Below are 21,627 nucleotides of genomic sequence, written 5' to 3'. Positions count from 1 at the left end.
GGGACCCTGCTGTCCGCTGCCAGGCCCGGCGGGAGGGCAGGGTCAAGCCCTAGGAGAGGTACAAGCAGGGTAAGAACAAGCGGTTCTTAGGAGCTGCGGCTTTGGATATCTTTTGTTTCAATCATTAAATATAAAAAGTCTCTGAAAGCCTTTTGATAAAAGCTCCCACCCCCTCCTGGCCCACACACCATTCTGCTTTGTGGCCTGGCCTCCTGTCCCCCACAGCCAGCACCGCCAGAACAGACTGTCCTGTTCCTTTCACCCCTGCACCCCACCGTCCGGCCCTGCTGCCTCCTGCCTCCCCTCCCTGGGACCCTGGCCTGCTTGTGCTTCCCAAGGCCCCTTGAGAGCTCTCTGCAGCCCCTGTCCAGGAGCAGAGGACAGAGGTGCTCGTCAGGGTCTATCTGAGCCCCTGAAGCCCACTGGGAGGCAGCCAGGAGGGTCCTCCCCCAATGCCGTGGCCTAAACCCTCTGGGATTCACTCCCACACACCTTCACTCATTCGTCAACAAGGGTGCAAGGAGCATGTCCATGCAACAAGGCTGCAGTGCACAGGGCCGCCTGCACTCACAGAGCTTACACCGCAGCCCTGGCCGCCTGCCCTGTACCCACGCAGCAGGGCCTGTGACCACCAGAGTGCAGGAAGAAGGCAGAAACCACGCAGCTACTGGGGGCCGGGCCTGCGAAGACTGACCGGGCAGTGGGGCCATGGAAGTGCCAGCCAAAGCCATGGCAAGCAGGAGTTGCCCAGGGGCTGAGCCACAGAACAAGGGGGCGGGACACTAGGCCTGGAGCCTTCAGGAGAGAGCCATGGCCGGGCACGGTGGCTCACACCTGTAATCCCAGCACTTTGGGAGGCTGAGGTGGGAGGATCACTTGAGTCTAGGAGTTCGAGACCAGCCTGGGCAACATAGCCAGACCTCGTCTCTACAAACAAATTTAAAAATTAGCTGGACATGGTGGTGTGCTCCTGTGGTCCCAGCTACTTGGAGGCTGAGGTGGGAGGATCGCTTGAGCCCAGGAGTTTGAGGCTGCAGTGAGCTGTGATCGTGCCACTCCACTCCAGCCTGGGCGACACAGCAAGACCCCACTCTAAAATAAAAATACAAAAAGGAGGAAGTCAAGCAGCTGGGCCAGGCCTCTGACAAGGAAACACCGGCTAGCCCCACAGTGTCCCTCAGGGTTGCGGGAGGCTGGTTTTCGAGGTAGCCACAAAACAGCACACAGCATCAGTCGGGCATGGTGGCTCACGCCTGTAATCCCAACACTTTGGGAGGCTGAGGCAGAAGGATCACCTGAGGTCAGGAGTTTGGTTCATGCCTGTAATCCCAGCATTTGGGGAGGCCGAGACAGGCAGATCCCGAGGTCAGGAGTTCGAGACCAGCCTGGCCAACATAGTGAAACCCCGTCTCTACTAAAATTACAAAAGTTAGCCGGGCGTGGTGGCACATGCCTGTAATCCCAGCTACTCGGGAGGCTGAGGCAGGAGAATCGCTTGAACCTGGGAGGTGGAGGTTGCAGTGAGCTGAGATTGCGCCATTGCACTCCAGCCTGGGTAACAGAGTAAGACTCTGTCTCAAAAAACAACAAACAAACAAACAAACAAAAACAAAAAGCATAGGATAAATCTCAGAGTCTAATGAGACTAGTTCCCTGCCGGGGCTGGGAGCTGGAACAGAGTGAGGGGAGGAATTAGACTCTTTTGAGTAAACTTTTTTGTATAGTTTTGACTTTGGAATCAAAGTAATTTGGTATACTATACAGTTATACTCAAAAGTAAAATAAACAAATTCCAAACACGGGATACAGTTGTATTATAGATAAATGACAGCCACACTAAAGGGGAAAGGACTGCCCGCCGGTAACTTCTGAACAGTAGTTTTTCTGTATACTTGGGCTAATGGCAGAAGGAGCTATAAACACATCCTAAGCTCTCGTCTGCAGGCTCATGGCTCACAGTGGTTTGGATGAGCAATTCTGTTTTATTTTGTTTTGTTTTGTTTTGAGATGGGGGTCTCATTCCGTCGTCTAGGCTGGAGTACAGTGGTGCAATCTCGGCTCACTGCATCCTTCACCTCCCCAGTTCAAGTGATTCTTCTGTTTCAGCCTCCTGAGAGCTGGGATTACAGACATGCGCCATCATGTCCAGCTAATTTTTGTATTTTTAGTAGAGATGGGGTTTCACCATGTTGGTCAAGCTGGTCTCGAACTCCTGACCTCGGGATCTGCCTGTCTCGGCCTCCCCAAATGCTGGGATTACAGGCATGAACCACCGCACCTGGCCTGGGTGAGCAATTCTGATACTACTTTCCATGCGCTCTAGAAGGGACCTAATGAATAAATATATGAAGGATAATGGGTTTCTCTGTGTTGGAAAAGAGAATTATAAATACAGACATATAGAAAGGGGAGAGATCAAAGTGAACCCTGTGGCGTTGGGCTGGAATTGGAAGTATCCATGTGAACTCCTATTTTGGTAGACAGATGAGGAGAGGCAGGGAGAGAAGGAGAGAGAGAGGAGGAAAGGAAGGAGGGAGGGAAGGGAGGGATAGAGGGCAGGCTGGGGAGGAAAGAGGGAGAAATGGGAGGGGAAGGGAAGAAGGAGAGAGAAAGAGGGAGGCAGGGGACGAGAAGAAGGAGGAAGGAAGGGGAGGAAGGAAAGTCCAGGCTCGGTCTGCTGAGGTTTAGATACAATTAGACCCAGTAAAAGTAAAAGCAAGCACACCCAACACTCAGAGTTTGGTTTCTCAACACCGTTCTATACGAAAAGGTGAATTATTCAAAGGCTGTGTATAGAAAACATAAGGAGAACTTGGAATGTTTTTTGTGCCGAAAAGCAAAAATGTGCCCAAGGAATCGGGGAATGTGCCAACAATACTCTGAAGCCACTTCGAAGGCACTCCCATTGGGTAGAAACTATTGTCATCAATTGTAACCTACGGAAGAAAACAGGAACTACTGAGTTCATGCTGATATAATTAAGCAACCAAATGGAGGACAAGGAATGCAGGTTCCAATGGACTCACTTGGTCTCTGTTGGTCACACGGATCTTCTTCCTGCAGACCTGAGTGGCCACCCAGAGTCATTTCCCCTCTGCCTGAGGAATATCCTTGGCATTTATTTATTGTACCAAAGCTGCGTTAGAGATAAATTCCCTCCACTTCCATTTCTCTCAAAGCATGTTTATTTGACCCTCAGTTTTGAAGGGTATCTGTCCTAGATAGAGAGATCTGCTTTGATTTTTTTTTCAGCAATGTAAAGATGTCCTATCGTCATCTCCTGGTTTCCATTTGCCATGAGAAGACAGCCATTGTGTCCCCCCGTTTATGTCCTGTATTAGTCCATTCTCACATTGCTATAAAGAACTACCTGAGACTGGGTAATTTATGAAAAAAAGAAGTTTAATTGGCTCATGGTTCCACAGGCTATACAGGAAACACGGCTGTGCAGGCCTCAGAAAACTTCCTTTTTTTTTTTTTTTGCCCAAACTGGAGTGCAATGATGCAATCTTGGTTCACTGCAACCTCCGCCTCCTGGGTTCAAGCGATTCTCCTGCCTCAGCCTCCCAAGTAGCTGGGATTACAGGCGCACACCACCACGCCTGGCTAATTTTTTTGTATTTTTAGTAGAAATGGGGTTTCACCATGTTAGCCAGGCTGGTCTCAAACTCCTGACCTCAGGTGATCCTTTTGCCTCAGCCTCCCAAAGTGCTGGGATTACAGGCGTGAGCCACTGCACCTGGCCAGGAAACTTTCAATCATAGTTGAAAGTGAAGGGGAAGCAGGTAAGTCTTTACATGGACAGCAGGAGAGAGAATGAAAGGGGAAGTGCTACACACTTTTAAACAAGCAGATCTCCTGACAACTCACTCACAATCACAAGAACAAGGGTAAATCCATCGCCATGATCCAATCACCTCCAACCAAGCCCTACCTCCAACATTGGGCATTACAATAATGCCACATGAGATCTGGGTGGGGACACAGAGCCAAACTGTATCATGCCCTGTCTTTTTTTGTTTGTTTCTTTGTTTTGAGATGGAGTCTCACTGTGTCGCCCCGGCAGGAGTGCAGTGGCGCGATCTTGGCTTACTGCAAGCTCCGCCTCCCAGATTCACGCCATTCTCCTGCCTCAGCCTCCCCAGCAGCTGGGACTACAGGTGCCCGCCACCACGCCTGGCTAATTTTTTTTATTTTTAGTAGAGATGAGGTTTCACCGTGTTAGCCAGGATGGTCTCGATCTCCTGACCTCGTGATCCACCCACCTCGGCCTCCCAAAGTGCTGGGATTACAGGCGTGAGCCACCATGCCTGGCTTGTTTGTTTGTTTTTAAAGAGAGATGAAGACTCACTATGTTGCCCAGGCTGGTCTCAAACTCCTGACCTCAAGTGATCCTCCCACCTCGGCCTCCCAGATTGCTGGGATTACAGGATTACAGACGTGAGTCACCAAGCCTGGCTGTGTCCTGTGTTTTACCCACAGATCCTCTTAAATTTTTATCCAAATCATTGGGTGGCAGTGCTTTGACTATAATGTCCCTCGGTGTGATTTTTGTGAGGCTTTGTTTTCATCCTGCCTGGGTTTCTCTGAGCCTCTGGGCTATCTATGTTGATGTTTTCATCAAGTTTGGGTTATTTTGGCCACTATTTCTTCATATATTCTCCCTCTCTTTTCTTTCTCGGGCTAGTTTACATTTTTTATCTTGCCCCGCAGATCTTTGAGGTGCTATCAACCATTTTCTTCTCTGTTCCTCAGATTGGATAATTTACATTGATTTGTGCTCAAATTCATGGACATTATTTTTGCCATGGCCAATCTCCTATTCCTTCCAGTAAATTTTTCACTTATTGCACTTTTCAGTTCCATAATTTTTTCTTTTTTATAATTTCCATTTCGCTATTGATTTCCTGATCTGATCTCCTACGTTCACTCCTTTATTCTTTCTTTATCAATTAGTCCTTTAATACTATCATGTCACTATATCTTTCCTTGGAGTATATCTTGCTTTTTTTAAAACTACTTATAAGAGTTGCTTTAGACCTTTATCTTCTGAATACAACTTTGGGTCTTCTCGGTGTCAGTTTTTAGTAACTTTTTTTTCTTCTTCTTCTTTTTTTTGGGGGGGCGGGGGGCGAGACGGAGTCTCGCTCTGTCTCCCGGGCTGGAGTGCAGTGGCCGGATCTCAGCTCACTGCAAGCTCCGCCTCCCCCGGGTTTACGCCATTCTCCTGCCTCAGCCTCCCGAGTAGCTGGGACTACAGGCGCCCGCCACCTCGCCCAGCTAGTTTTTTGTATTTTTTAGTAGAGACGGGGTTTCACCATGTTAGCCAGGATGGTCTCGATCTCCTGACCTAGTGAGCCGCCAGTCTCGGCCTCCCAAAGTGCTGGGATTATAGGCTTGAGCCACCACGCCCGGCCTTTTTTTTTTTTTTTTTTTTAACATAGGTCATATTTTTCTGTGTCTTTGGACGTCCAGTGACTTTTGGGCAGGACGTTGTTGATGATGGCAGCCCTGCATCTACTGTCACCGTCTAAACTGACTTTTGTTCTGGGATGAATTGTGTCCTCCCAAAATTCCTGCGTTGAAGCCCTGGATCCCATGGTCACTGTTTCAAGAGATGGGACTCTTAGGAGGTGATCGAGATTAAGTGAGGTCAAAGGGTGTGGCCCTAAGTTAACAGGGCTGGTGTCCTTAATAGGGGAGAAAGAGGCAACCAGAGAGCGCTCCCCACCAGGAGAGGACGCAGTGAGGGGCTGCCTTCTGCAAGTGGGCAGGAACCCTCACCAGAAACTGCATTTTCTGGCACCTTAATCTTGGACTTCCACCCTCCAGAACGGTGAGGAAATACTCTCCTGTTGTTTAAGGTGCCGATCTGAGGTATTTTGTTACAGGAGCCTGAGCAGACAGCAAGAGTGACAGCCCCTCCGGCAGGAAATCCAAGTCCAGGCTAAGCTCGTTGAACCTGTGGGCCTCAGCCGGGCACAGCTGCGCAAAGTCACCGCTGTTTCCCCGGAGCCCCTAACTTGTCAGAATGCAGTCTCTACATGTCCCTCCTGTGGCTCTCGGGGGGCACGATTCTGGATTTGAGGCGCATCTAGGGTGCAGTCCTTGTTCCTAGAAGGGCCTTTCTGGTGTCCCAGTCGATGCTGGGGGCTGGCGAGGTTCCCCGAATTGGGTGGTTCCCCCCACGGCCCCTGGCACCATTCAACCTCAGATATCACTTTCCGCCGCCCCCACGAGGCAGCCACCCTCATAAGCCCTGGGTTGTCTCACCTGCGTATGTGGGGGACCGGTTGATCCCCAGGGGCCTGGGCGCAGAACCTCCAGGCTGACACCTGCCACTTTCCTTGCTCTTCCCATGTCCCAGTTCAGGCGGGAAGAGAAAGACATGCAGTCGGCTGGCGGCAGCCCAGGCCACAGGGTGAGAGCCCACTGTGGAACTGGACACTAAGCGGGGCTGGGCAGCTGGGGATCCAGGGAGGCCGGAAGCAAGACCCATCAGGTAGGGTCTTGGGCACAGGCCACGAGCCTAGAGTCCTGGGCAGTGGGGAGCCATGGAGGATGCAGGCAGGAGGGGTGTGGCCTCCATGCATTTGAGACACCTGCTGAGACTCCACCAGGAGCCCTGTTTCTGTCTCTGGTCTACACCCTGGGGCAGCCTGACCACGACCCTGGCAGGGCAGGAGGGCAGGGGCTGCTGCCTTGTACGTGAACCATGCTGTTTGTCCAGTAGCCACAGAAAACACACCTCCTATTGCCAGACCTGAGGCAGGCACGTCCCCCCACACCTGTCACCCATTGGCTCTCCAGAAAGACACACCAGGCAGTGGCTAGACATCACAGTTTATTCAGAGCAAGTGCAGGTGACCCGGTGGGCAAGGTGCCCAGGAGGGGCTGGGGTGGGCGGGGACTCCGAGCATCGTGGTCTGAGGCAGAAACTCCATTAAATCAGCTCCTGCGACACAAAAGTGTGGGGGCTCAGGCCCGTGTGCAGGCCCCATGGGGCAGTGATGAGGGCCACGTGTCGGGAGCTTCTGTCCTAGCTGCCTGGCTTTGGGCAAAGCACTCAGCTCCCTGAGTGCCTTCTCAATCTGCAAAGTGGGGTAACAGTCCCAACCTCTAGGGCCAAGACAAAGTGAGGTGAGGGAGACTCTGGGTTCTTGCAGTGCCCGACATAGGACCCTGAGGCAGGACCTGTGTCCCGCCCCCAACAGGACCTTCAGGGACAGAAGCAGCCAGCAGTCGTGCACGGAACACCGAAGAAAAGGCGCCATTTCTTTTTTTTTTTTTTTTTTTTTTTTTTTGAGACAGAGTCTCCCTCTGTCGCCCAGGCTGGAGTGCAGTGGCCAGAGCTCAGATCACTGCAAGCTCTGCCTCCCGGGTCTAGGCCATTCTCCTGCCTCAGCCTCTCATGTAGCTGGGACTACAGGTGCCCGCCACCTCGCCCGGCTAGTTTTTTGTATTTTTTTAGTACAGACGGGGTTTCACCATGTTAGCCAGGATGGTCTCGATCTCCTGACCTCGTGATCTGCCCGTCTCAGCCTCCCAAAGTGCTGGGATTACAGGCTTGAGCCACCGCGCCCGGCCAAAAGGCGCCATTTCTGCTCGCCTGCCCAACCCAGCTCTGCACCCCATGACCCCAGCCTCCCAGGGTCCCTGCCCAGCAGCCTAAGGTCACCACCCTGGAGGCTCCAGCTCTTTCCAAACCAGGAGACAGACTCATCTCTGGGGCTGCCCACCAGTGGTGTTCAGGCTCCTGTTCACAGGAAGGGGTGAACAGGCCCCACCCCAGGGCTGGAAGGTGGAGCCACGGGGGTCTCCTGACAGGGCCAGGGACTGGGCCAGGGGCCCAGGGACTTCAGCGCAGGCCAGGGTCGGGGGTCAGGCTCACCTCCTTCAGAAGCTCGGCACACCGCCCTGCGTGATAAGGCCAGCGTGAGGAGCTGCAGAGCCAACCCACAGGGCCCAGCCCAGCCTCCACCCCAAGGACCCTGGGCTCACCAGGCCGGGCCGCCAGGTAGAGACCAGTGTCTGCTGTCAGCTCCCGACAACCTCCGGAACCCCAGCTGGTCCTCATCCTCCAGGCTCCGAGCTGTGGGGCACAGGGGGGCTGGGTGGGCAGTCCCTGGGAGGACAGCAGCTGGGCAGAGCCCCCCAGGGCCAAGCTTACTGAAGTACTTGAGGACGTGAAAGCTCCTGCCCCGCCACATCAGAGACACCCGCAGGATGGCATAGCCCTCGTAGTCGGTGTCCAGCACGTGGATCTCTCTGTGGCCTTCAGGAGCCGGCCATGGCGTTGGGGGAGACCTCTGAGGGGGATGGACCTCGAAGGCCAGGGTCTGCAGGGTCTAACTCCATCCTGCCCCCACCCAATCCCGGCACTTGAGTGGTTGGGGACACTACAGAAGCTTTTGAAGGATGATCCAATGTGTTGGTGGAAGAATGGGAAGGACTGGGGCACGAAATGTGCAGGGAGCAGCATTGGGAACAGTGCAGGGAACTGTGCAGGGAACAGCATGGGGAACGGCACAGAGAAAAGTGCAGGGAACAGCATGGGGAACAGTGCAGGAAACAGCATGGGGAACAGTGCAGGGAACAGCATGGGGAACAATAAGGCCTAGCTGTGTGCACAGCTGGGCTCCACTTGCCATGACAGGGCAACTGCACTTACCAGGAAAAGCAAATTTTCCTGTAGTGTCTATTTCTGAGCCCACAATCCTCTCTATCTCACAGCTTCCTGAGCTGAAAGGCAGCAAAGTGCCCATCAGGAAAATGCCAGCCTGTGTCCCACCTGCTGGGCTCCTTCCCGGAGTGGGGCCTAGTCTTTAGGAAGGGCACAGGCAGGGCCTGGAGCAGGATGAGGTGGGGAATGTGCCAGGTGGGGGCTACACCGGCCTTCCCCTGGGGGCTCTGTTCCCTCCAGCCAGCCACCTGCCACACGCCCCTTTTCCTTCCTTATAAGCTCACGGGACTTCATTAAAACACTATGCTTACATTTGGGAGAAAATTCAGATCCAGGAGCCTGGGAGTCGAGGGCCCAGGCAGGTGGGCAAAGGAAGGGCTGGCTCACCGGCAGGACAGCACTCAACCCAGACCCCATGCTGCAGTGGGTGCAGCGGCCCATGCCCAGTCCCCGGCCATGCATGCCTCTTCCTCTCCAGCAGCCCCCAGGCCTCTTACCTGTTATATGCGACCTTCACGGTCAGGTTACTCCCGCTCAAGGTGAGGAACAAGCCCTCCACTCGCTTTGGGGCCATCAGCACCAGACTTTGATAGGAGGCCACACCGACTTCCCGCCAGAATCCTCCAATCTAGAGAGATGTGGAGCCTGGCCATGACCTGAGCAGTGGGTCTGAGACCCCCAGGGGCCTTCCACCAACCCCCGGGCAGGGGCCTGCTGGGCTCTGACAGGCCAGGAGATGGCATCTGTGAGCCCAGCTGTCCCCAGGTGTGTGTCCTTCCAAGGGGTCCCTTCGAGCCATCAGACAGCAACGCCGACAGGGCGGCTCCTCCCCACCAGGCCATCTAGAGCTACCGAACAGGCCCTGGGGCTTCCGGGGCATTTGGGGAGGAACCACAGGCCCTGCCTGATCTCGGGGGCAGGACCCAGGAGCAGGGGCCTGGAAAAGAAAGCCCGCAGGGTGCGGCGGAGTGAGAAACGGCAGGGAACGGGGTGGCTTGGGTAGCACAGCTCACCAGCCTGCCAGCCACGCCGGGGAGGGGCCTCCTGCCCTCAGCAACCTGCCCAGAACCGGGACTTCCACTGAGACTTTTAAAAACCCGATCATTTGGCTGGGCACGGTGGCTCACGCCTGTAATCCCAGCACTTTGGGAGGCTGAGGCAGGCGGATCACCAGGTCAGGAGATCGAGACCATCCTGGCCAACACAATGAAACCCCATCTCTACTAAAAATGCAAAAAAATTAGCCAGGCGTGGTGGCAGGCGCCTGTAGTCCCAGCTACTTGGGAGGCTGAGGCAGAAGAATGGCGTGAGCCCAGGAGATGGAGCTTGCAGTGAGCTGAGATTGCACCACTGCATTCCAGCCTGGGTGAGAGAGCGAGACTCTGTCTCAAAACAACAACAACAACAACAACAACAAAAAACAAAACCCAGTCATTTTCGGGAGGAAAGAATCTTCGTCTCTAGCAGCTACCTTCTTTGGGCCTGCCAATGTGTGCCTGGCCCAGCAGCCGACACAGACTCAACAGAAAAGAAAATGCCACTAACAGGAAGTGTCTAGCCAGGCACCAGCGTCCCCACGAGCTCCCCACACCAGGAGAGGCCTCCTTCCCTGAGCCCGCGGGGCTGGGGGTGTAGGAGGAGCCCCACCAACGAAGAAGGATAAGCCACCTTCTGCCAGTCCAGTTCCACCATGGCTGCTGCCACCTGCGCCCAGAGCACCACAAGGACACCCAGGATGGTGCACGGCAGCCTGGCCTCCATGGCGGGGTCCGGGCTCTGGGCTCCTCTGCTGCACAGCCTGGGCCGACTATATACAGACAGCACAGGCTCGTGCGCTCACCCAGGAACGTCATCAGGACAGCTTAGCTGCTGGCTGCTCAGACTTGGATTTCTGCACAAGCATCATCCGGCCCTAGTGCCACCCACGCCCACCGCAGGGGTTAGCCTGGCCTAGAAAGCAGCCTGCCCGGCCACCCTCCTGGTGTGTGGACAGCAGTGGATGCTGTTGGGGCTGTCTGGGGGCCTGAGAGGAGGAGGAGCTCCACCCACACCACCTGGGGCTCAGTGACCCCCCCTTACCCCACAGGACACTTGTTCTTTTGGGCTCATTCAGGCCTGCCCTGTGAGGGCCGTGGGCACTGACGGGCAACGGACCAGAGCCTCCAGCACCTTCCTGTGCCACCCCACACCCGGCCCTTTGAAATGTGCGCCAGACACAGTGGGTAGTCAGAGCTCCGGAGGCCAGAGGCACAGTGCCAGTGACCAGAGTGACAGTGGGGAGGGCCTCTGCTGCGCCAGACATCACCCAGGGCCAGTGCGGAGCCCGGCCCTGGAGCCTGATCACCCAGGCTTGCAGCCAGTCTGGCCTCTACCGGGCTGTGCAGCCTTGGATAAGTTACCCAACCCTTCTGTGCCTCAGTTTCTTGATTTTTTTTTTTTTTTTTTTTTGAGACAGAGTCTTGCTCCATCGCCCAGGCTGGAGTGCAGTTGTATGATCTTGGCTCACTGCAACCTCTGCCTCCTGGGTTCAAGCAATTCTCCCTGCCTCAGCCTCCTGAGTAGCTGGGATTACAGGCGTACACCACCACACTCAGCTGTCTTGTATTTTTAGTAGAGACAGGGTTTTGCCATGTTGGCCAGGCTGGTCTGGCACTTCTGACCTCAGGTGATCTGTCTGCCTTAGCCTCCCAAAGTGCTGGGATTACAGGCGTGAGCGACCGCGCTGGGCCAGTTTCTTGATCTTTGAAACAAGGAGCACACAGGGTAGCTACCTATGTCTATGAGGTTGGCTGTGGAGCGCCCAGGCTGGCTGGCAATCCCCTGGCCCCAACTGTGACCCATTTCCAGGGGTATAAACCAGGTGCCCACAATCACATCAGTGTGGGGGAGGGCACAAAACCCAAATGGGCCTTACTCCCCAGCCTCCTGCAGCTGGACCTTCTTCACAGGGTGCCCAGTTCCCCACAGCACTGCAGACCCATAGAGACTGGGCCAGGATGCTCCATTCTTCCTGTGGGTTCAGCCCCCGCACAGGCCAAGAGTGGCTGCTGCCTCCTGCCCCTCCCCAGGGTCCCTCACCCCTGTCCCCTGCCTCTTCACCCAGGGTCACTCACCCCTGCCCCCTCACGTAGGGCCCCTCACCTCTGCCTCCTGCCTCTCCCCAGGGCCCCTCACCCCTGCCTCCTGCCTTTCCCCAGGGCCCCTCACCCAGGGTCCCTCACCCCTGCCCCGTGCCCCCTCACCCCTGTCCCCTGCCCCCTCATCCAGGGCCCCTCACCCCGTCCCCTGCCCCTCCCCAGGGCCTCTCACCCCTGCCTCCTGCTCCCTTGGCCAGGGCCCTCTCACACTTGCCTCCCTGCCTCAGTCTCCCCAGCAGTGCTGGGGTCAGGCAGGGGCCCGCTGTGCCCTCCCCCAGGGCATTTCCAAAGAGGTGAGGGCTGTGAGGCTGCAGCATCTGTTTATTGAATAGAAAGAGGCATCCCACGAGGCGTCCCACAGGCGGGGGTCAGAGGATGGAGAGGCTCTGGGTGGTCCCCGAGGGCTGTGGGTCTCGACTCCAGGGGCGAAGGCGCCTGCTGCCGTGGCTCCACCTGCATGGAAAATGCACGGCGACTCCATCACTCACTCCCGCGACAAACGCCCTTCCTGCTCCCCACAAGCCGGGCATCACTCTTCCACAGCCACCGCCGACAGGCCAGGGAGAGCTCATTCTGCTCCCAAAACTCCTGCAAACCCGGAAACACACGCCAGCTACCACTGCTGCCCCACAGGCCCCAGGTGAGAGGCCGACCCTGGCTCCAACACCTCCCCACCTTCCCCGGGGGTGGGGGACCCAGCCCCATGCCCAGTCCCTGGCTGAGTGGCAGCGAGCCACGGCCTCTGCCTGGTCCTTGGTGAAGGGGCCAGCGTGGCAAGAAAGCCCCGGAATGTCCATGAAGCCACCACAGAACCCACAGCCTCCATGATCACCCGTGGTGGCCCAGGGGGGCACTCTACCCCGAAAGCTGCTTCTTCAAGATCATGGGGGGATGGGGCCACATGTTCTGCTCACAGAACCTTCTGGAGAAGGGCGGTTTGGTGTTGACCCCCATGTTTCCCAACCCAGCGGGTGTGTGCAGGGAGACTTTGGTGCAGACTTGTGCTAAGCTGGACAGCTCCAGTGTCCCCAGGCAGGATGGCGAGTATCCAGGAAGGGGACCCTGGGAGTGGAGGCGAAGCTCATGGAGAGGAGCAGAGACGCAGGAAGTGCAGCGGCAGCACGGTGGAAAGGAGAAACAGCCCCGCCTCAGAGCCCCCCACCTCCTCCCGCCATGCCAGGAAGGGCCAGTGTCCCTCCAGACGCCGGTGACTGTCACGTCAGACACGTGATGTGTGGTTGCGCCCAAATTCTTGGTGGTGAACCTGGGCGAGGGACCCAGCGGTCCTCCGGCGTCTGGCTGAGGGGGAGATCTCCCCAAGACCCCACCCACATGTGGCTGCGATGGGCACTGCGCGAGAAGGCTGTGGTCTGCCCTCCTGGGCCCTGGGGGAGAAGACACAGCCCCCACAATTCCAAAGCAGGACCCTGCCCTGGGGAGGGAGCCAGGGGTTGTTTGGACACAGTGGGGACACAGAGCCATGGATTGAATCGTGTCCCCAAAACTTCAGGCCCACCTGGAACCTCCGAACATGGTCGTATTTAGAAATGGTCTTTGCAGATACCATTAGTTTAGAATCTGGAGATGAGACCATCCTGCATTTACAGCGGGCCCTAAATCCAAGGACAGGTATCCTCATAAGAAGACGGCTGTGGGGCACTCGCTTCGGCAGCACAGATACTAGGAGGGAAGTTTGGACACTGACGCACAGGAGGAAGGTGGCCGTGGGAGGATGGAGGCAGAGACAGGGCTGATGCTTCCGCAGGCCAACAAACGCCCAGAACAGCGCCCAGCCGTGGGAGCTGGGGGGCAGCGCGGGAGGGAGTCTCCCTCAGAGCCTCTAGAGGAACCAGCCCTGTGGACACCTTGATTTTGGACTTCTGGCCTCCAGAACTGGGAGAGATAAACTTCTTCTGGTTTTGTTTGTTTGTTTGTTTTGTTGAGACAGAGTTTCTCTCTTGTCACCCAGGCTGGACTGCAATGGTGCAATCTCGGCTCACTGCAACCTTGGCTCACCACAACCACGGCTCACCGCAACCTCCGCCTCCTGGGTTCAAGCGATTCTCCTGCCTCAGCCTCACGGGTAGCTGAGATTACAGGCGTGCACCACCACACCCAGCTAAATTCTGTATTTTTAGTAAAGACAGGGTTTCTCCATGTTGGTCAGGCTGGTCTCGAACTCCTGACCTCAGGTGATCTGCCTGCCTCGGCCTCCCAAAGTGCTGGGATGACAGGCGTGAGCCACTGCACCCAGCCAAACTTCTGCTGTTTCACGTCACCCCGTTTGTGATACTCTGTGATGGGTACCTTAGGAAGTCAAGGGAGCCTTCCTGGGAGAGGTGATGTCTAAGCTGAGGCCTGAAGCATGGGGTCGCGAAGCAAAACAGCGGGACGGGCACGGGGCAGACACAAGCAGATGTCAAGCTGCGATAGGGAGGGGAGAGGCAACCAGGGCAGCCCCTGCAGGGCCTGGAGAACCCACCTGGGAAGGGCCGGGCTCCAGAGGTGTCAGGGTGCCTCCTTGCTCTCAGGGCTGCAGGCGTCTGTGGGGAGGAAGACATCCATCCGTGAGATGCTGATGGCCAGGACTGCCCTTGCTTCCTGCAGCCCCCAACCCCTGGGTACCAAGGGCCACTGGACAGCTCCACCATCCCCAGTGACTGGAGCCCAGAGCCTCCCTCCTAGCGTTGCCCAAAGCCTCTCTGGTAGTCTGTGCTGGGGGAGGTGGGGGAGGGGCTGCAGGGGCTGCCAGCCCACCCCTAGAAGAGAAGACCCCCTGCTGCCCGCACACCGCCTGCGCTGTGAGGGGAAGGAAGGGTGGGCTCATGGGAGGGGAGGGCCAGACGGGGTGGCATGGGAAGGGCAGGGCTTGCCAGGGTACCTGACTTGGGCAGCATGACCATCATGTCATCGGAGAGCCCCAGCGTAGAGTAGAAGTCCTGGAAAGCCTTCAGAGCCTGGGGACTCACGTCCTGGGTCCGGCCTGGGCAGAGCAGAGGTCACTGTGAACCCAGCAGCTCACAGGAGTGCAGCAGGGGATCTCCTGGCCTTAGTCCACCTCCCTGAGGGCTGACAGCAAGGCCGCCACCCTGGGTTGGGCAGGTTGTGCACTGCATAAAGCTCCTGCCTGGCTGAAGGAAACCTGGGGCCTCCTTCCCCAGTTCACACCAAGGTGTCCGGGAGGTTGGGGTGGTCTGGCTGTCCTCATGGGCCCCAATCCCCCTTGAGCATCTTTCCCTGCAGCCCGGAGGCCTCCAGCCTAACCCCGTCCGCTCCACCCGGGGAGTCCGCAGGAGTTGAAGAACTTCAGCCCCAGCCCCGGAACTCAGGCAGCGAGGCCAGGCAGGGAAGGGCGGGGCACCACTCTCAGAAGTCCAGAGAGGAGCACGCGCTGCGGGATCCCCCGCAGCCAACCTCCTCCACAGCCAAAGCACCGCGGGAGTCCAGCTCCCACCCTACCTGGTCCTGGCCAGGCCAGGAGTGTGAGGTCACAGCAGGAGAGGGCATGGGGCAGCACCAGAAGGGGAGGGCCTGGGGGTGAGGAGGTGGGGCCTAAACTCGGCCTAAAAGGGGGGGACCCCCCCAGGAGGTGAGGGTGGGGCCTGTGAGAAGGGGCGGGGCCGGCGGGCGGGGGGGGGGTGCAGACCGGATGGGGCGGGGCCTGTGAGGCGTGGGGGAGGGGCCAGTGGGGGGAGGTGGGACAGGCACTCACTGTAGAGCTGGACCATGGTGCTGAGGGCCCCCTCCAGCTCCTTGTAGTTGTAAAGGACTGCGAAGGAGCTGTAGTCTGTGTCCACGATGCGCACGTCCAGGTAGCCCAAGGCTGCGGAGAGGCAGGCGGCCGATCAGGCTGGAGAAGTGGATGGGGCCGGGCACCGACCCCACCCATGCCTGCCCCTGCTGCTGGGCTGTGAGCATGTTCCCCGAGGACAGAGGAGGGACGGGGAGGGGCGGGCAGGGGCTGGAGACTGGGATGGACAGCTGGAGCCCTGGTGGAAAGTCAGCCCCACATCACCCCCAGAGAAGCGGCGTCCAGCACCCCTGAAGGCGGATGAAGCAGGACCTACCTGGGACTCTGAAGTGTCCCTTGGAGCCCACCTTCAGGTACTCGGCATCCACCTGGTTACAGCCGTCCGTCCTGGGGGTGCACAGCTGGCTAACTCATGGCCCCCAGCTACCTCGGCCCCCCAGCCCAGCCCAGGCAGCCCAGCCCAAGTAACTCACCCCGGGAACTCCATGTGGACGTGGAGGCCGCCCTCCTCTGTGGGCCTGACGGCCCTGGTGGACATAGACAGGTGGTCTTTCTTGCCCAGGAAGACCTTGCAGTCAGATGCCATGGAGACCACGTACCAGAGGCCTGAGAACTGCCAGGGACTTAGTCACCACAGGCCAGGACAGCCGTCAGCAGGGCCCTCCTTGCCCAGGGACCCAGGGGACAACCCAGAAGTAACATGGCAAGGGGCCTCAGAGTGGCCATCTTTCAGGTGCGAGCTGAGCCCAGGTGGACAAGAACTCATCTCGGGCAGGTCACAGTGCAGCTGTGAGCCTCAGTTCCCCAGCTGTGAAGTGGGTGCAGTAATGATCCATTCACGGGTTGGTTTAGGATTAAGCACAGAGCGGGTCTATAGCACGTGCCTGGCCGGGCACAGAGCAAGCACCCCAGGAAAGGCAGTTGTCACAATTATCACGTTGTCTCTGGCGGGGGCCCAGCTCCCACCCACCGCAGGACAGCAGAGGCCCCTGGTACCTTTTCAGCATTGAAGTCAGGCTGCAGCAGAATCTCAGCCTGTGCCGTGGGCGCCCAGAGAAGGGCCAGGATTGCGCCGACCAGGAACAACGTCATCCCCTCACCTGCCTTCCAGCCCCTGGTGCTGAGTCCCCAAGCCCCAGGGGGCCAGCTTTATAGCCCAGGCCACCACCTGGGTGCACCTGCTCCTGGGCGGAGCAGATGGAAGCGGAAGGCACTTTGGCTCTGATTCCAGCTCTCTTGTCCATTGTTTGGTACAATCACTCTGGTGTCCCCCAGCCTCGGGGGGCATTTCCTGGAGGGCTCCAGACAGCCAGGCTCTGGCCTGACGTACCCGGGCTGAGGATTTGTCCCCTAGGCCTGCCAGACATGTCACCAATCACGGGGTCACTGCCAAGCCACAGCAGAGACTTGTCCTGGCTTACCTGCACTCATGCCCAAGCCCCTCTGTCCACACCCTGTCTGGCTCGGCTGAGCCAGGGCCCTTGGGGTGCAGCTGCAGGCAGCTGGGCTGGGGTTGCTCTGGCTAGGCCCCTCTCCTGCTCCACCCAGAAAGCCCCCTTCTCTCACCCCCAACATGTGGTAGGGTCACACTGGCAGAGTGTCCAGGGCAGAGCTTGTGCCCCCACACTGTGAGAGAGGCCTGGGCACCCCTCACTCCAGACCCCCACCACCCCCGATGCAGCCCCCAGCTGGGCTTCCAGCAAGCAGGCCAGGGACCAGACGGGACCAGATGGGGCTGGGCCAGCCCCGGGGAGGATTACGGCATTGGATACCACCTTATCACTGGTTGTGTAAGCATGCGGGGGGCAATGACGCCAGGAAGGCGCCGCAGGCTGGCAGAGGCCGGAACCTCCCAAGTGACCTCTCTGTGTTCCCTCAGAGCACCCAGGGACACTGGGCAAGGAGCAGCAGGTGGCCTCAGAGCACACCACCCAGAAACCTCTGGTCAGGGTTGAGGGTCCCGCCAGGGAAGCCAGCACTGCCAGTCCTCTGGAGTGAGTGAGAGTGAGGCAGGAGAAGAGGACCTGGAGACAGCAGGGAGCCTAAGGATATCCTGGAACCAAATCAAATGGAAACACCAATGATGATGGGAACGTGAATGACTTTGTACCTTCACTCCATCCTCTCCATTCACATAGGGTTTACATAGGGTTTAGATATGACTCATACCAAGTACATGACTGGTTTTTTTTTTTTTTTTTTGAGACAGAGTTTCATTATTGTTGCCCAGGCTGGAGTGCAGTGGCGCGATCTTGGCTCTCTGCAGCCTCTGCCTCCCAGGTTTAAGCGATTTGCCTGCCTCAGCCTCCTGACTATCTGGGATTACAGGCACCCACCACCACACCTGGCTAATTTTGTATTTTTAGTAGAGACGGGGTTTCTCCATGTTAGCCAGGCTGGTCCTGAACTCCCCATCTCAGGTGATCCACCCGCCTCAGCCTCCCAAAGTGCTGGGATTATAGGCGTGAGATGCCGTGCTCAGCCGAGAAAATTACTTTGACTTCATCCTCTTCATTTACATAGAGCATCACCAAGTAACCAATGGTAAACCTCTAGAGGATATTGAAACTCCAGAACATTCTGTAACTGGGGCCCTTGAGCTGCTTGCTCTGCCTGCTCCCATCCTGTAGAGAGTGCTTTCATTTTCAATAAATCTCTGCTTTTGTTGCTTCATTCTTTCCTTGCTTTGCTTGTGTGTTTTGTACAATTCTTTGTTCAAAATGCCAAGAACCTGGACACCCTCCACTGGTGACATAAGGGGGCAGGGTCAGAGGAAGAGCCTCGGCCCCCAGCATCGGGGAAGGGAAGGAGCTGAGAGCTTCTGCTTGCAGCCTCCACTGGGCTTCAGGGGGTTCTAGTTCCCAGCCACGCCCCTGCCAAGTTCACCTGCGTCAGCAGTTAGAATGCAGCAGGAGCCGGGCGCGGTGGCTCAAGCCTGTAATCCCAGCACTTTGGGAGGCCGAGACGGGCGGATCACGAGGTCAGGAGATCGAGACCATCCTGGCTAACACGGTGAAACCCCGTCTCTACTAAAAAATACAAAAAAATTAGCCGGGCGTGGTGGCGAGCGCCTGTAGTCCCAGCTACTCGGGAGGCTGAGGCAGGAGAACGGCGTGAACCCGGGAGGCGGAGCTTGCAGTGAGCTGAGATCCGGCCACTGCACTCCAGCCTGGGCGGCAGAGCCAGACTCTGTCTCAAAAAAAAAAAAAAAAGAATGCAGCAGGAAAACATTTACAAAACACACCTGATAGGAGACTGAAATCCAGCATCCATGAGGAACTCCCAAGACCCAGTAAAAAGAAAACAAGCCACTCCATTAAAAATAAAAGAGGCCGGGAGCGGTGGCTCATGCCTCTAATCCTTGCAATTTGGGAGGCCGAGGCACGTGGATCACCTGAGGGCAGGAGTTCGAGACCAGCCTGGCCAACATGGTGAAACCCTGTCTCTAAAAATACAAGAATTAGCTGGCCGTGGTGGCGGGTGCCTGTAGTCCCAGCTACTCGGGAGGCTGAGGCAGGAGACTTGCTTGAACCTGAAGCGGGGTGGGTGGGGGGAGGTTGCAGTGAGCCGAGCTGGCACCATTGCCCTCCAACCTGGGCGAAAGAGCAAAACTCCGTCTCAAAATAAATAAATAAAAATAAAAAGACAGGCAAGAGATCTGAAAAGTTACTTCACCAAAGAAAACATCCAGACGGGAGGTGAGAATACGCTGAGCATCAGTTGGTGGGAAGATGCAGCCTGGAAACTTTTGGAAACCGCTCTGCACACCTCGGAGACCGTGGAAGGCGTTCCACAGAAACACGCGCAATCCCTACAGCCTGTGAGGGCCGGGAGTCAGCGGAACTCTCATCCTCTGTGGGATGCACAAGACAGGACCACACTGGAAAACTTCCTGGCAGAGTCTCACACAGTGAAACATTCCATGACCCTACCTACTTATGGAGTTCTCTTTCTTTTTCTTTTTTTTTTTTTTTTTTTTTTTTTTGAAATGGAGTCTCGCTCTGTCGCCCAGGCTGGAGTGCAGTGGCCGGATCTCAGCTCACTGCAAGCTCCGCCTCCCGGGTTCCCGCCATTCTCCTGCCTCAGCCTCCCGAGTAGCTGGGACTACAGGCGCCCGCCACCTCGCCCGGCTAGTTTTTTGTATTTTTTAGTAGAGACGGGGTTTCACCATGTTAGCCAGGATGGTCTCGATCTCCTGACCTTGTGATCCGCCCGTCTCGGCCTCCCAAAGTGCTGGGATTACAGGCTTGAGCCACCGCGCCCGGCCTACTTATGGAGTTCTCTACCCGGGAGAAATGAAAACTGTGTTCATTGGCTGGGCGCGGTGGCTCATGCCTGTAATCCCAGCACTTTGGGAAGCCGAGACGAGCAGATCACGAGGTCAGGAGATCGAGACCATCCTGGCTAACGCGGGGAAACCCCATCTCTACTAAAAATACAAAAAACTAACCGGGCGAGGTGGCGGGCGCCTGTAGTCCCAGCTACTCCGGAGGTTGAGGCAGGAGAATGGCGTAAACCCAGGGGGCGGAGCTTGCAGCGAGCAGAGATCTGGCCACTGCACTCCAGCCTGGGCGACAGAGCGAGACTCCGTCTCAAAAAAAAAAAAAAAAGAAAAAGAAAACTATGTTCACAGCGAACTTGAACATGTCTGTTTACAAGGACTTCATTCATCGTCACTGAGAACTTGGAACAAGGAAATGCCCTTCCGTGGGGGCGCGATCAGGCTGCAGGGCAGCACGTGACGGACACTCGGGGGTGAAAGGAACGAAGGTGGCTGAATCTCAGGTGCACCCTGCAGAGGGACAGAAGCCAGGCGGAAAAGGCTGCAATCTATGGCTCCTTTTATAAGACGTTCTAGGACAGGCGAGCCCACAGGGCAAGGGGCTTCCCAGTGGCTCCGGGGGCTGAGGGGCGGGCAGTGATTGACCACAAGGGACCTCGAGGAAGCTTTTTGGACACCGGAGCTGCTCTGTTGTGCCTGCAGTGGTTCCATGACCATTTGCATCTGTCTAAACTCATACAACTGTGTGCCCCTATTTATTTGCTTTGTTTTGTTTTTTTGAGACAGGGTCTCGCTCTGTCACTCAGGCTGGAGTACAGTGGTGCAGTCTCAGCTCACTGCAACCTCCGCCTCCCGGGTTCAAGCGATTCTCCTGCCTCAGCCTCCCGAGTATCTGAGATAACAGTAGCCACTACGCCTTTCTAAGTTTTTTTTTTTTTTTTTTGCATTTTTAGTAAAGACAGGATTTCACCATGTTGGTCAGGCTGGTCTCAAACTCCTGACTTCAGGTGATCTGCCCGCCTTGGCCTCCCAAAGTGCTGGGATTACAGGCGTGAGCCACCGCACCCTGCCTTTTTTTCCTTTTTGACATAGTGAACTGGGGTCCTTCACAGAGCTCAGTCCTCTCCCACCCCACCCCCCACGCACTGCCCCCCCCCCCCCCGCCACCCAAGGCTCAGACATCTTCCCCTTGAGCTCTTGCTGGGCTCCTGACTCCTGCCCCGAGAGCTGCTCCAGACTCCACCTGCTTGTTTCTCCAGCCTCCGCTAATCCTCTGAGCTCAGATAGTCTTCCAATACATTCCCAATGGCTTCGGTCAGCCAGGGCTGCCATCCATCTGTCTCCCCCAGGCCAGGCCTGGTCCCCACGCCCCAGGCCCCTGTCACTGCACCCTGCCCCTAGGAGCACTTCCTGCCGGGCGCGGTGGCTCACGCCTGTAATCCCAGCTCTCAGGGAGGCAGAGGCGGGAGGATAGCTTGAGCCCAGGAGTTCGAGACCTGCCTGGGTAATATAGCGAGACCCCGTTCTCCACAAAAAGGAAAAAAAAAAAAAAAAAGCACTTCCTAACCCAACACCTCTGCCCTCAGAGGAGGAAGAAAAACCTCCTCTCTCTCTTTGCCCTGCTGAGGGGGCCTGACCTGCAGGACAGCACTAGGGCCTCACACCCCCTCCCCTTCTCTGCGCAGCCTCATCTCTCAGGTGGCCTCAGCGGCGTGGCTCCCCTCCGCGTGCTGGTGGCATCCCTCCATCCTTCCACCAGGGGGCAGTCTGCTCT

The 21,627-nt window shown here is 56.9% G+C and overlaps 2 protein-coding genes across 3 annotated transcripts; both read right to left on the bottom strand.

Annotated features, from left to right (window-relative positions):
• Positions 1 to 6,848: 6,848 nt before the first annotated feature.
• Positions 6,849 to 10,723, bottom strand: LCN8 (lipocalin 8). Its single transcript, XM_033238777.1, has 7 exons — positions 10,352 to 10,723; positions 9,181 to 9,311; positions 8,672 to 8,742; positions 8,171 to 8,275; positions 8,002 to 8,092; positions 7,892 to 7,917; positions 6,849 to 6,955 (listed from the first exon to the last, which is right to left on the bottom strand). Exons 1-7 carry the CDS (start codon positions 10,442 to 10,444, stop codon positions 6,849 to 6,851), a joined length of 624 nt encoding a protein of 207 aa, XP_033094668.1. The 5' UTR covers positions 10,445 to 10,723.
• A 1,398-nt stretch (positions 10,724 to 12,121) lies between these two features.
• On the bottom strand, positions 12,122 to 16,695 carry LCN15 (lipocalin 15). 2 transcript variants are annotated; one of them, XM_033238776.1, is made up of 7 exons: positions 16,568 to 16,695; positions 16,045 to 16,184; positions 15,888 to 15,958; positions 15,533 to 15,643; positions 14,702 to 14,803; positions 14,303 to 14,363; positions 12,122 to 12,273 (listed from the first exon to the last, which is right to left on the bottom strand). In XM_033238776.1, exons 1-6 carry the CDS (start codon positions 16,661 to 16,663, stop codon positions 14,329 to 14,331), a joined length of 555 nt encoding a protein of 184 aa, XP_033094667.1. In that variant the 5' UTR covers positions 16,664 to 16,695; the 3' UTR covers positions 12,122 to 12,273; positions 14,303 to 14,328. The 2 variants fall into 2 exon arrangements, 1 of the variants encoding a protein (XP_033094667.1); XR_004443806.1 differs by lacking the exons at positions 12,122 to 12,273; positions 15,533 to 15,643; positions 15,888 to 15,958; positions 16,045 to 16,184; positions 16,568 to 16,695 and adding an exon at positions 15,280 to 15,394 and having other exon boundaries at positions 14,324 to 14,363.
• Positions 16,696 to 21,627: the final 4,932 nt, after the last annotated feature.

This window comes from Trachypithecus francoisi, unplaced genomic scaffold (assembly GCF_009764315.1).
Source record: "Trachypithecus francoisi isolate TF-2019V2 unplaced genomic scaffold, Tfra_2.0 Lachesis_group16, whole genome shotgun sequence".
Classification (NCBI taxonomy): domain Eukaryota; kingdom Metazoa; phylum Chordata; class Mammalia; order Primates; family Cercopithecidae; genus Trachypithecus; species Trachypithecus francoisi.
The sequence above is the reverse complement of the archived record's forward strand: the minus strand, read 5'-3'. Positions and strand labels throughout refer to the sequence as shown.

Bases quoted from the DNA above. Each gene is read 5' to 3' on its own strand.
- LCN8 (XM_033238777.1), bottom strand. From the start codon at position 10,444: ATGGAGGCCAGGCTGCCGTGCACCATCCTGGGTGTCCTTGTGGTGCTC. The intron at 8,743-9,180 runs GTAAGAGGCCTG...GCTGCCTTTCAG, and splicing joins GTGAAGGTCGCATATAACAG to CTCAGGAAGCTGTGAGATAG. The intron at 7,918-8,001 runs GTGAGCCCAGGG...CTTATCACGCAG, and splicing joins CTACCTGGCGGCCCGGCCTG to GGCGGTGTGCCGAGCTTCTG.
- LCN15 (XM_033238776.1), bottom strand. From the start codon at position 16,663: ATGACGTTGTTCCTGGTCGGCGCAATCCTGGCCCTTCTCTGGGCGCCC. The intron at 16,185-16,567 runs GTACCAGGGGCC...AGTCCCTGGCAG, and splicing joins CTGACTTCAATGCTGAAAAG to TTCTCAGGCCTCTGGTACGT. The intron at 15,644-15,887 runs GTAGGTCCTGCT...GCCTCTCCGCAG, and splicing joins GGGACACTTCAGAGTCCCAG to CCTTGGGCTACCTGGACGTG.